The 13,581-nt window shown below is 38.0% G+C and overlaps 1 protein-coding gene across 2 annotated transcripts; it reads left to right on the forward strand.

Annotated features, from left to right (window-relative positions):
- The first annotated feature begins 4,631 nt into the window (after positions 1–4,631).
- On the forward strand, positions 4,632–8,670 carry SRSF1 (serine and arginine rich splicing factor 1). Of its 2 annotated transcripts, XR_834980.3 has the most exons (5): positions 4,632–5,209; positions 5,624–5,808; positions 6,172–6,344; positions 6,553–7,232; positions 8,149–8,670. XR_834980.3 is itself a non-coding variant. In XM_010951075.3 (4 exons), the coding sequence occupies exons 1-4, from the start codon at positions 5,016–5,018 to the stop codon at positions 6,745–6,747; spliced, it is 747 nt and encodes a 248-aa protein (XP_010949377.2). In that variant the 5' UTR covers positions 4,632–5,015; the 3' UTR covers positions 6,748–8,670. The 2 variants fall into 2 exon arrangements, 1 of the variants encoding a protein (XP_010949377.2); XM_010951075.3 differs by having other exon boundaries at positions 6,553–8,670.
- The last annotated feature ends 4,911 nt before the right edge of the window (positions 8,671–13,581 follow it).

Raw genomic sequence — 13,581 nt, forward strand, 5'->3', positions numbered from 1 at the left:
AGGGTACCTTAGCATTAGACTGTAGTAATGGCTGGTGAAGCATGTGTAAGAAATGTATCACTTGAAAAAGTGTATTACTTATGTTTACAACTACTGACAATATAAGATATTCCCCATCGAAAACACCTACGAGAGAGAGAACATGACAAAACTGAGTTTCCGAGTTAGGTTTAAGCAAAAATTACAAAAGCAGGTTTTCCCCTCTTGGTCAGAGGTTGGCAAACCTTTTCTATAAAGAGCCGGACAGGAAATGTTCTAGGCTTGTGGGCCATGTAGTCTAGGTTGCAACTACTCAACTCTGCAAGCAAATTTAGACAAGTAATTCTGAGAGCTTTCGGCCAACCTAACTATTAAAACAATAAAGGGAAAAAACAGTCACACTCTCAAAACTTCAAATAAAAAAATTATTGAAATTATTTCTAATATACTTGACAGAAGTATTAACATATAACATCACTATTACTACTACTAATAGCTAACACTTATATGGGACTCACACTATAAGATTAAATTGCCAAAAAAGGTAGCATCTTTAGCAAGTAAAGAACATCTGCCATATTCTTAATATAATTCTTTAAACATCCATTTACTCCAATTAGGAAATGCACAATACGATGAACTGGAGTTTTAATTTTTAAGAGAAAAGAACTAAGCAGAAAGAGGGAGAGGGGGAGTAATATTAATAGGAAGAGAGAGACATGGTAAAAATATATCTCTTTGTAATAGATCATTTTAAGAGCTGTTTTCTGGCTAAATCACATCCTATTGTTATTGATAATGTGTCAAGAAAGATGGGAAGAATTAGCCAAAAATAAAACAAAAAGAAATCAAAGAATGAAGGAGGCCAGTCTTAAAACAAGATTATCAAGACTCTATTACTGATGATTTATTTGGGCTTGAAAAGTGGCCGTCATTATTACACTGTGAAATGAAAAACAGTCCTTGTACCCATTGTGTCTACCCAGTAACAGAAACATGATGGAGTTTCCATAGAAACAACATTCTGCTCATCTAACGTCCCACCTTTTTCAAAGAGCAGTCAGTAAATAGTCAATAGTATTCCTTTTAACAGAATTTCCTGGTAATAAAGGGAGTTACAGCAGAAATCTGTCCTTAACATAGTTAACTAGGGAAGATGAGACAGACAGAAATGAAATAAAAAGATACAGTATATTATTTCTTCCTTTTTCAGAGAATATTAATCACTAAAACAAGTGGAACACGGGACTAAAGAATTATGCAAGTGAACTGTTCCTGGAGGTAATTCCTATACAAAGTGGAATCAAGCATTCCTAATCTCTGTGTCTCTTTACTTAATAAAAATAAATTAAGTTATCTCCAGAAAGAACAATACAGATTAACACATAAATGCTGAAAACAGAATTTCCAGATTAGGGAAGCCATATTTCAGTGCAAATTACCCTGGAACACGCCCCAGCCCCAATAATGCCTTTAGAGGAATTGTAACTAGAGTGATTTTGCTGACTGTCGAGATATTTTTTTCCCCAGTCACTTAAAAAAAAAAAATCTATTGAGTTATAATTTACATACCATACAGTTCACTTGCTTTAATTGTAAAATTCAATGATTTTTTTTTTAGTATATTTACAGTTGGGTAACTATCGCCACAAGTATAGAGATTTAAAGTGTTTGGGAAAATGACTGAAAAACTGGGTCTTGTGATTTCAATTCTTATAGTAACTAACTCTTTGAATTTCTTTCTTTCCCTTTTTTTCCCCCAAGTAATTATTTCCAGGGTAAAGTATATGCTGACACTAGTTTACACTTACTGGACTGAATCAAAAGCATTTAAAAAGTTTCTTTTTGAGGAAATAACTTTATTAAAAACAGCAACAGTGTTGAAAATAAGCCAGCTTCTTCTAATTAAACTGGTAAAATCCATACTTAATAAATTAGCTGGTTGTGGGGGCAATCCATAAAACTGTGAATGTGTAACTCAGGGATTTAGAAACACTCTAAAGCCCTAATTAAGATAAGGATACAGGGTGAGGAGGGTGTAGCTCAGTGGTAAAGTAGGCACTTAGCATGTACAAGGTCTTGGGTTCAATTCCCAATACTGACACTTTGAAAAAAGTAAATAAACAAACTTAATTACCTCTTCCCTCTCCAAACCAAAAAAAAAAAAAAAGCACTTGCTTTAGATAAAGGGGGAAAAAAAAAGTGAGGCTGTAACTTCATGAAGCAAAACAAAGTAGTTGTAATCCAGCCAGCAGAAATCTAATCAACTGTCTAGTACATTGTTTGGAGAAATCTTTCAAGATTAGCCTATCTTTAACCAGCACTGTTCAGGGAACAGGGACACAAAATCCATTTATTAGGCCTCACCATGACCTGAATGAAGTATCTCTCAAAATTTGATTCACCTCACTGTTTTGATTCCTTATTTACTAAGAAACGGCATGATTTGCTTGCCTCACCCCACTGCCCCAACAAATGAACAAGTGGTTTGCTTCATTTGCTTTCTCCTTTTTCACCCTGGTGGATTAAAGGATGCTAATCAACTCTGGGGCAGTGACAGTAGACGATCACACCCTAAAACGTAATCATCTCTAAACTAATGTCATCTTAGGAGACCTCCTTGATAAACAGCCATCCAGACTTTTCCTGCTACATCCTGACCTTGTCATAGACCCCAGAACCTACAATCTAGGTACATTTAAGTACAGTAAAAGAGGCCAATAGAGAAACAAGAGTGTTCTATTCATTCTATATTAAATTCTACCTTGTATTCTTCTGAACTGAACAAAATCACAAATGATTACATTAAATTCGACAAAAATAAATCAAAGCAAATTCATGGTTTTCTTATTTTTCTGGAATGAAAATGCTTTGAAATTAAAAGCACCTATGTTTAAATCACTTCAGTTATCAATGATTTAATATTAATCGGCAGAAGATGAATCTGAATAATTATAAATGGATGGATAAAAGTTAGAACAGAAAGAAAATGTGCTCAATAAGTAACTACTGAATGAAAAAATCCATACATGATATGCCTGCAATATGTTAAAAAAAAAAAAAAAAACCTCTCTCTCTTCTGCTACTAACTGAATAGGACAGTGCTAGAAATTGAATAAATTTGTCAAAAGAGTCCCTTTTGGTCAGCTTCTCATTTTAAAAATTACCAGGGTCTTCTTTTTTAAAATTAAAAGCTCAGTTTAAAAGTGGATCATTGAAGGATTGTCCAAAGGATAGACAAAAAAGTACATGCACATATACACACAATTTTGGAAACTATCACAGAGATTTCAAGGACTACCAAAGATCCTCTGTGGATCTGTCAAGGAGTAAATTAAATTTGTATATTGGGATTATTGAGAGACATTTGTAAAATACATTCAATCAACTTTGAGAACTATGAAAACATGCCCTACTCCTAAATCACATATATATACATGAATCTCAAAAGTACTTTGGATTTTGTACATACTATTTTCCCTTCTTTACTGTGACTTTTGGGAAGACCAGAGTCAAATCTGCAGTCCATCTCTGGGAACTAACCAGATTACTACTGAATGCATTTTGTGTGCTAACCTTATCCATGACTTCGTCTTAATCCTTCCTCCTTATTTTGCCCCTGATTTCTCCAACCAGTTTTAATGTTTTATGGTATATTTGCAAACTGCCTCATATCCTTGGGGAGAGGGATTGTTGCAAATAAATACATAACATGAAGAAAATCATCCTTAAACTCACGGTGCAGATCTATTTTACCATATTTATGACTGCAGGGTTGGGTTTGCTTTTTTTTTAATTTGAATTCCTCACTAACATTTAAAACTCTCAGCATTTCACACAAAAATCCAGATTTCAGATTTCTCTGTGGAAAAAAATATAAAAAGTTCTTATCTCCCTGGGCCAGTATGCTTGCGGGATCAGTCCTGAGCAGCAACTGTGGTGTCCAGTGGTCACATATCCACTGTGCTCATTCATATTACCCGAGAGGCTCGGTAGTGAGTTCAAAAAAGGGAAGGAATTTCAGAACTCTGCAATACAGACGGAAGCCCGTGCTTTTTCTCGTTCTTTTAAAGGGATTGGAGAAATAACAGGCACAATTCATTCTGCAGACCTTCACTGGACCTCTCCACTGCGCTGGGCCTAGCGACAGGCGATTAAAGAGAAGCGGGGGTCTGCGTCCTGGTTGGCAGGTACTACCAGTAACCGGTGAGAGCACGAATCAACGCCGCCACTAGCACAAGGAGGGTTGAACTGAGCTCTACATACAAAAGTTCAGTTCCGAACCGAAGGTGGAACAGTACTTGGTGTAGAATATTTACTAAGGAATCTAAGCTGGGTTCCCCTACACTGGACACTTGTTTAAGCAGCCCAAGGCCAGTTCGCAGGAGATAGGGCGAGCAGACAGTCACGCCTCTATTCTGCGTTGAACCACGGTCCACGAAATTCCTGGACTAGGCGCACTCTCCGAGGACCGCCCCGTTTCCGGAGCAACGCCTGGTCCCTCCCCCTTTGACTCCGCCTCCGGGAGTCTTTCCCGCCAAAGGCCGTTAACACCGCAGAGCATGATGGGACAAAGCTTTTAGGCTAGGTTTCACCAAATCCTTCCAAGGCGCCGTTGCTTTAAGAAACCCACTCCTGGGGAAATTGACTATTTTTAAAGACTCGACAGGGGTTAATAACCCCTTTTAAGACGGCTCTGTATTTAACTCCTACCACACGGCTGGTCACTCCGTTAGCAAACCTCTCGACACATCGGAAACGCGGGAACTTTTTTTCCCTTCGCGCGGAGGGTGACGTCGCGCGTGCGTAAGCGTACCTTTCGCAGCACCCGTTACGCTCTTGCGCGTGCGTAGTGAGGTCGGATAGCTGCTTCCTCCCGCTTCTCTTCCTCCCTCCCCCCATATCCGTGCGCCGAGCTGATAAAGGCGCCATTTTGGAGGGGCCGCGGGAGACGTGGTGTCGCTGCGGACTCGCTCTGCTGTTCGCTAGGCTTGGTGGGAAGGCCTGTTCTCGAGTCCGCGCTTTTCGTCGCCGCCATGTCGGGAGGTGGTGTGATTCGTGGCCCGGCAGGGAACAACGATTGCCGCATCTACGTGGGTAACTTACCTCCAGACATCCGAACCAAGGACATTGAGGACGTGTTCTACAAATACGGTGCTATTCGCGACATCGATCTGAAGAATCGCCGCGGAGGACCGCCCTTCGCCTTCGTTGAGTTCGAGGACCCGCGGTGAGGCGGCCCAGGGCTCGCGGCCTTGAGGAAATACGTTGAAGTAGCTGGGGGAGGCTCCAAGGCCTTCACGTAGAGAATGGGGAGATAGGCTGTTAGGTCGGGGGCAAGACGATACCGCCTGTGAAGGAGTCGAGTAAGGAGCTGAGTCGGTGTGCCTTCTATGGTGGCTGGGCCCCACGGACGTCCCCAGAGCCTACTCGCAGGCCCGGAGCGGGAAACTGAGGCGCTGAGGGCTGGTGTAGTGGTCGGGAGCCTGGCGTGCTTATGGGTGGGGGAGGGGCCATTCCTATTATGCAGCGCATGTGGGCTCTCCGCCCCGGGTGCGCATGTGCAGGGGGCCGCTAGTTCCCGACGGGGTTAGCCTCCCCTCCCGGTCCTCTTTTCTTACCTCTGTCTTCTGTGATCACGCAGAGACGCGGAAGACGCTGTGTATGGTCGCGACGGCTATGATTACGATGGATACCGTCTGCGGGTGGAGTTTCCTCGAAGTGGCCGTGGTACAGGCCGAGGCGGCGGCGGGGGTGGAGGTGGCGGGGCTCCTCGAGGCCGCTATGGCCCCCCATCCAGGCGTTCTGAAAACAGAGTGGTTGTCTCTGGTGAGTTGACTGTTAAGTGCGGATTGATGAAAAAGGGCAGAAAGCCACTTTCTGCAAAAGTTTTCCTTGCACGACCAGTTTGACAAATGCGAGTTTTTATGCCAAGTCTCAGATTACTTCAATTCTTTGGGTGAATTTAGTAAGCAAGGATTACTGCATTGAGATTTAGCAGATTAGGTTGCAGTACCTAGAATGTCCTTTACAAATAATTTTGGGCTTTTCATTCCGGAATCTTTTAACAGCTCTTTAACCCAGGATGTTAAATATAATCGTTAATTTTAAAGTAACGTTTGTTCTAAAGTAGATTTTAAGTATAATGAGAAATTTAGGGTAATCGGTATTGGAAAAAAATCACTTTTTCAGGACTGCCTCCAAGTGGAAGCTGGCAGGATTTGAAGGATCACATGCGTGAAGCAGGTGATGTATGTTATGCTGATGTTTACCGAGATGGCACTGGTGTCGTGGAGTTTGTACGGAAAGAAGATATGACCTATGCAGTTCGAAAACTGGATAACACTAAGTTTAGATCTCATGAGGTAGGTTATACAATTATTCTTTTCTTTGGCCAGAATTGGATACAGTGGTCTTAACAGTGGAATTTGAAGGTAAGATTCAGGCAAGAGTGTCCAAATAAACCCAGTAAAGTGCCAGATTTCTGATTTTAGCTACATTGTATTCATTCAGCATGCCTGAAGACAGGTGAAAGCTTAGATCTTTCAATCGAAAGTTCTGTCTATTCAATAGGGAGAAACTGCCTACATCCGGGTTAAAGTTGATGGGCCCAGAAGTCCAAGTTATGGAAGATCTCGATCTCGAAGCCGTAGTCGTAGCAGAAGCCGTAGCAGAAGCAACAGCAGGAGTCGCAGTTATTCCCCAAGGAGAAGCAGAGGATCACCACGCTATTCTCCCCGTCATAGCAGATCTCGCTCTCGTACATAAGATGATTGGTGACACTTTTTGTAGAACCCATGTTGTATACAGTTTTCCTTTACTCAGTACAATCTTTTAATTTTTTAATTCAAACTGTTTTGTTCAGAATGGGCTAAAGTGTTGAATTGCATTCTTGTGTAATATCCCCTTGCTCCTAACATCTACATTCCCCTCATGTCTGATAAATTGTATTTTAAGTGATGTCATAGACAGGATTGTTTAAATTTAGTTAACGTTCCATGCTCTTCAGACTGTGATATTGTGTAAATGTCTATTCTGCTCTGGTTTGTGTGAATCTGGGATGTGGGGTGTTTGTGATTATCTTACCTGGGGAAGTTCTTATGTTTATCTTGCTTTTCATGTGTCTTTCTGTAGACATATCTGAAGAGATGGATTAAGAATGCTTTGGATTAAGGATTGTGGAGCACATTTCAATCATTTTAGGATTGTCAAAAGGAGGATTGAGGAGGATCAGATCAATAATGGAGGCAATGGTATGACTCCAAGTGCTATTGTCACAGATGAAATTGGCAGTATTGACCTTATACTAAAAAGCAAGGGTTAAAAGTAATTATATACATCTACCTTAAAACACTTGCAAACGTCTTATGCAGTTATCTTTAGCTACAATTGCTTTGCTCTTTAAACCTTGGCAATTGTGGCAAAATTACATTGCCCATTTTGTAACAATTTTGCTCCCTTCCCTTTTTTGTTTTAATAGGGACTAATGTGGGAAGAACTGGCTAATTTGTCACAGTGCTTAGTTACAACTGTTAATGTGTGACCTGCTGTTGGTGTACATGTGGGTACAGGGTGTCTTTAATTCCAACCAGATAGAGTATAATATCAATACTGCTAAATCTGCATGTCCTCTGTGTGACTGATATAGCGTTGCTACTTCATTTTTTTTAAGACAAAATGAAAGCAGAATATAGAATTCCAACGTATTGGTGTAGATAATCTAGTTGGGAATACTTTTAAGTCTCACCTTCCCCTTTAAACTAATATTCATAATTGATTCATATGTTTAAAACACTTTAATTTACGGATTAAATTGCAAATGGGAGCATTAGATTTAGTTTAGACTTAGGTGGGTAGCAATACCAGTAAACTTTTCAACTACATAACTTTTTGCAACCACAAAACCTGTAATACGCTGTACAGTAACAAGTGTTGGCATTATCAGTTGAACTGTAAATATAAAATGCTTCTTCCAATTAGTCTCTATGATGATTAAGTTTCTAAAATTTATCTGAACACCATTCAGAAACTTGTTTTGGGGAATTTGATAGTTATTGATGTACATCTGTTAAACTGATGACAGACATAACTCATCATTCCCCAGAAACCTTTTTTGATTACAGTATCTAACATTTTGCCTCCTCTTTTTTGGTTTTGCTGGTTATAAAGGTTTGGATTGGAGAGGGCTCACTGGATCCCAATCCTTGGAGCTGGATCATTGGATTCAAATCATAATGTGGATAGGATAGGGAGGATGAATTACAAGGATTCATGGAGCGGGATCAGATTACCAGGAACATAGGAGTGGATTCCTGCCCCAACCAAACCGCATTCGTGTGGATTTCTTTTTTTTTTTTATTCAACTTAATTGGCTATTCCAAAGATTTTTTTTTTTCCTATTTTTGACGATTGGAGCCCTTAAGATGCACGATGGAATTTGTTTTGCATTTTTTGGTAAAAGGAGCAAAGCGAGGACCTGGAGATATACGCTGGAGCAATCTCCTTGGAAGGATTCAGCACGAGTAGATGGTAAACATTTAAAGGGGAAAGGGGGGGTTTGTTTAAAATAGTAAATCAGTAAGTCACTTCTAAATTTAAAGAAAACAAAATTGGAGTTGAAGAATAAGTAGGTTTCCAATTGGCTATTGCCGTTTTTCTTTGAAAAAAAAATAAACATTTTTTAAAAAACTATGCATGGTTGTCCTTTTTCCTCTTGTAAGATTTTTTTTACTGGGTGACTAGTCTCAGTTAATACTTTAAGTTGGTAAGATTCTGTCTCTTGTGTTTATGTGTTAGTAAATTAAAGGTTCTTAAGAGGTAATTTCTAATAAATGGTATTAGCCATGTCTTATTGTTAATTATAAAAAATCTTCAGGGAAAGATGAGAAAAGGTGAGAGTAAGGCAGTTGTGTGTGTAATACGGTAAATGAGGGAGCAATTTAGTCTGAATGATAATGCTTCCAATAGTTTGATTAAAAACTGATTAAAAGTTTATAGATGCTGCTTATTTTTGGTGATCATCTAGGCAGTATAGGCTTGTGAAAATTTGGGTGATGACTAGTAAATTTATGTTGGAGATAGCCTTTGAGATTCTCAATGAAACCCATATCAAAAGTTGGTAAGTATCAAAAGTTCAGTGCAGATTAGAATTAACATAAATTATTTTCTTTTCAATATATGAATAGCACACTAGAAGATTAACTGCTTATTTGAGTGAATCATAGCTAATAAAAAATGGCATTCTTTAGAATTTTGCCTTGGAAAATTCTCAACCATAAAATTCTGTGTGCAGAACATACCAAAGCAGTGATTTATCTTATAGTCTACTAGTTTTTATATCTTTACTTCATAGTGTTTTGGTGCAAAGTTTTCAACTTAAAGGTTAGGGGAGGGGATTTTTACTTAAAATTCCAAATCTTTCTTCTGATTCCCTGGTGTCTAGTCACAACTATCAAACCACTATTTTTCTGCACTCAAACGATAGCTTTTGTAATATTTCCCTTGGGTGTTATAGTTGGAAGCAGAATTTAAGACGGCTATTCAGGTGGTATAATTTAAAACCTAAGAAATAGAAATAATGTTGGTAGTGGAGGAAATGGGCCCAAAGAGATCTGCATAAGGTTTCTCAACCAATACATTTAAATGAACCTTGTGGAATATTAGGAGGAAGAGAAGGAATATTAAGTTCAAAATGAGAATTCCATTTTAAGTAAGTAAAGCACTTAACTACAGGTTCATTAAGGGAGTAACTAGTTTTTATGTAAGAATTCAAAATATAGTGTTGAACAGATTTACTATTTAAAACTGAATTAAGTTCTTTTTTATGTGTAGAATATACATCAGTATTTTTAAGTGACTACTATAATTTTGGGAAGGTAAATGGGAGCTGGACTTAACTGGGTTCATTTGTGTTAATTGAATATTTTGGAAACAGGACCAAAATGAAAATTGCCTTAAAGTTGAGTGCATTTAAGCTACGTTGAAAAATGTGCTCTACTAAAAGTTCTAGTAGTTCCAATCCTAGATTGAAGTGAGACAGAAAATATTCCTTGTCTGGTATATAGGCTCTTTAAGATTATAAAGGACCTAATGTGTATTTTTGAGAGAGGGGCACAGGTTTTACAGTCAAGACCAGACAGCTAAAAGCTCTTAAGGGGAGATGCAGACTTTCTGCTTGTCTTAGGAAATGGACCTTAAACTTCTTCCCATATTGGCAGATGTTAGAAGAAAGTCACACCTTTTGGGAACTAAAAAAAACTGTCTTGAATTTTCCCCTTTTCTACTTATGTCCCCTTAAATATTGTAGGGGGGGGGGCTGTAATTAGTTTATTATTTTCTAGTCAAGGAAAAACATAAATCTCTAAGAAGCAATTATTTTTCATAACATCAGATTGAGTAACCCACCTTGCTGTTCAGCCCACATCCTTCTGGAAATAAAAGGTAAGAAACCTATTTTCTGATTCCTGATTGTTTGGGATCTGAGTTTTATTTTAAAAATGAAGTTTAATGATTCTTTTTAAAATACTGTTTGGAATATGAACAGATTTTCCTTATTTAGAATGTTTTTCCCCCTAAGTTTTATAGTTTAATAATTTGGAGTGCACATATATCCACTCTTGTAGTGCTTTAAGTTTCAGAATGGCTTCTAGAATTTCAACTTTCTCAGTTTTGTCCTTGAAACATACCTGGCTCATTAGGGTTGTTTTTGCTTCCCCCCCCACAAGTTTGTGAAGATAAATTTCGTATGTGTGCCATTTTGCTTGCTTTGTACATGAAGATGTAATGAAATTGCAAATGAATTACGTTTTGTCTGTATCATAAATAGTATTAAAACTATTAGACTAAAGCTCTGTTACAACTATCCTTTGGTTTAACTTACTACTATCACGATATGAAGAGCACAAAAGGCAGAGAACAAGTTCGCGATCTCTTATCCAAAAACTCCCCAAAACAAGATTTTTTGTTGTGCAAATTGAATATAAAACATGACCAAAATGCCTTTGCTTTGCACTTACTGTAATTAAACCGTTTTCTTGCAGAAATACTGATGTGTTTGATTACACGTCAGTTGCCACAGGCTTTGCTGAGGATGTTATGTGATAAAGGGTCTATATACAATACCTTTATAAAGTACTGAAAGCTCTGGATTTCAGGTGTGTCTGCCCCAAAGCGTTTGGATAAGGGACTGTAGAACTGTAATAGGATACACAGAGCTAAAGCTTCTGTGTGATTTTGGGCATGTGAGTGAAAACAAACCTGTTACTGTGGATCCTGTATTAATTGAGCTGTAAATTCCCCACCTTTTTAGTCTGAAGCAGCCACCAGGAAAGGTATGACCCACATTTCTTTATATTCTGTTGCTACAGTGGGCTCAAAAATTGATTGCAGTCCACTGAAGGAAATATTCTGCCATCCTATTGTATACAGTGGAATACTCTTGGGGTAATTTTTTTCAGTACTTCTCTTTTTTACAGGAACTTTGACCAATCTGATCCTATAGGGAAAGCTGGGATTGGCTATTGTGATTGTCTATTGAATAAATAGTAATCCAGTCCAAAAATTTGCTTTACATATAGATTCAAGAAGGTACAGAATACTCGAAACCAGCTTATTCCTGTGATTGGGAACTTTGGAGGTGCTTCCTGCTACCTTTGAAAGCTGTACCTGATAACCTTGTAATTTTGGAGGGATTTTTTTTTCTATTACAAAAAAAATTGGTGCTTCTGTAGCCTTTGTCATATGGAAGTTAATTTAGGCAGAAATGACCTAATAATAAACAAGGTTTTAATAGATGCCTGGCTGGATTATGGGATGGAAAAATGCATGCCTCTGTATAAGGAGGTTGCCATTTAGGTAGGTATGCAAAACACAGATGAAACAACGCTTAGTTCAGTAGATCGTGGTTGTTTCATCTTCATTTCTTAAAAAATACAAAGGATTAACATTCAGCCACCAGGTTAAAGTGTCTTAACTCTTTTCACAACTTAGAAGTATCATTTATCAACTATATTGATGCTATACTCATCCTCATCAAATATACTTTGAACAAAACATTAATTTGTAGAGATGCCAAATGTCTTAATGAGACTTTTTAATGTTCCACTCCCCGTATTTGGGTAAATGCTAAGGGAAATCACTTAGCCACTAGAGGGAGCCATGATACAAAATCAACCAGGAGATACCATACAGTTCATCCTTACAGCAAGGTGGAAACTATCTTAATCCTCTATATCAGCTCCGAAGTTAGCTTTTTTGGTCTAAGTTTTTTTTCCTGTAACTTTACCTCTGCCTCCCCATCTGTTGAGCAGAATTCTTTCCCTTTTCAGCTTCTAGATCATTTAGGTTTTGATTAATACTTCATGAGTACTGACCTGTAAATCAGAAAAATACATCTAGGTTCTGGGACTTAGGAGAAAATGCTGAAGATGTGAATCTGCTTGTTTTCCTGCCTACCTTGTACATGTTCAGGTATAGAATAGTAAGGCCAAAGTGTAAGAATTGGGTAAGAAGTAGCATAAAATTGCATAAAAATTAGCATAAAATTGGTCTCATAAAAAAGTGAATATGCTTTCAGAAACCTTTGTTGTATGTTTTTATGGTATTAAAGTTTCTAGAGTGGTATCAATATTGTTCTCAGCATCACTAAGAGACTTAATGAATATTAGTGTACTTAAAACCTTGCTTATTATTCATCAGGTTGGCTGTTTTATATTTTTCTATTCTGCATGCCTTGTTTCAGTAGGCACAGAGGATCATGTGATCAAAAAGTCAGCATAGACCTCTCTTGACATGATTATTTAATGCCATTTTATTTAAAGAAAGTTGAAAATTACTAGGAACCTAACTTTGACATTTGTCATTCCTGTCACCCCCTCCAATTTTACAATGTTAAAATGTAAAGGACACAAACTTACTTCCTGTTTAAATTGTTGGTAAGAACACTATTAAAGTTTTTTAGGCTCATTTGATCCAGTTTAGTCAACGCAGGTATGGAGGCACTTACTCAATGTTAGAAACTTTGCTTTGAAGAAATAAGACATTAAAAGAGGACAAATAAAGAGAGAAAAATCAAGTTAACACAATAGATACTACCTTGCCTGCTAAACAGACATTTTATGTAGCAAGTGAGGCAACAGAAGGTAGTTGCTGACTAGCAGCCTTGCTGCAAGTTAAATTGAGAGTACTTTGAAGAGACTCTAAATCCAAAATTATTCAAATGAAAATCTAGAATTCTCTGTAAAAGAAAAATATTAAACATGGAGATTGTTAAAATGCCAGAAGGCATGGAATTGTGCCCTGAGGTGCCGAGTATTAGCAGAGGCTTTGTAAATTTGGGGTAAGTTTTCAGGTTGTAGTGATTATTAAGGTTTAATACTTAGGAATAGACTGTTGCATCAGTTAAACAAAAGACAACCTACAGCCTCTGAATAGGACTTGGAAGTCCTGGGCTGAAATGTGTTCTTAAAGGCGGCATACCTGGAAATTTTAGTTACATCATCTGTATGGTCAATGAATGTCAAACTGATACTTAGAAATCCAGTAATATCCTCACTCCAAGTCCAGCTCCCACCATCCACTGTTGCTGGATTGATCTTTCAAAAA

This window comes from Camelus bactrianus, chromosome 16 (genome assembly GCF_048773025.1).
Source record: "Camelus bactrianus isolate YW-2024 breed Bactrian camel chromosome 16, ASM4877302v1, whole genome shotgun sequence".
NCBI classification, from domain to species: Eukaryota; Metazoa; Chordata; class Mammalia; order Artiodactyla; family Camelidae; genus Camelus; species Camelus bactrianus.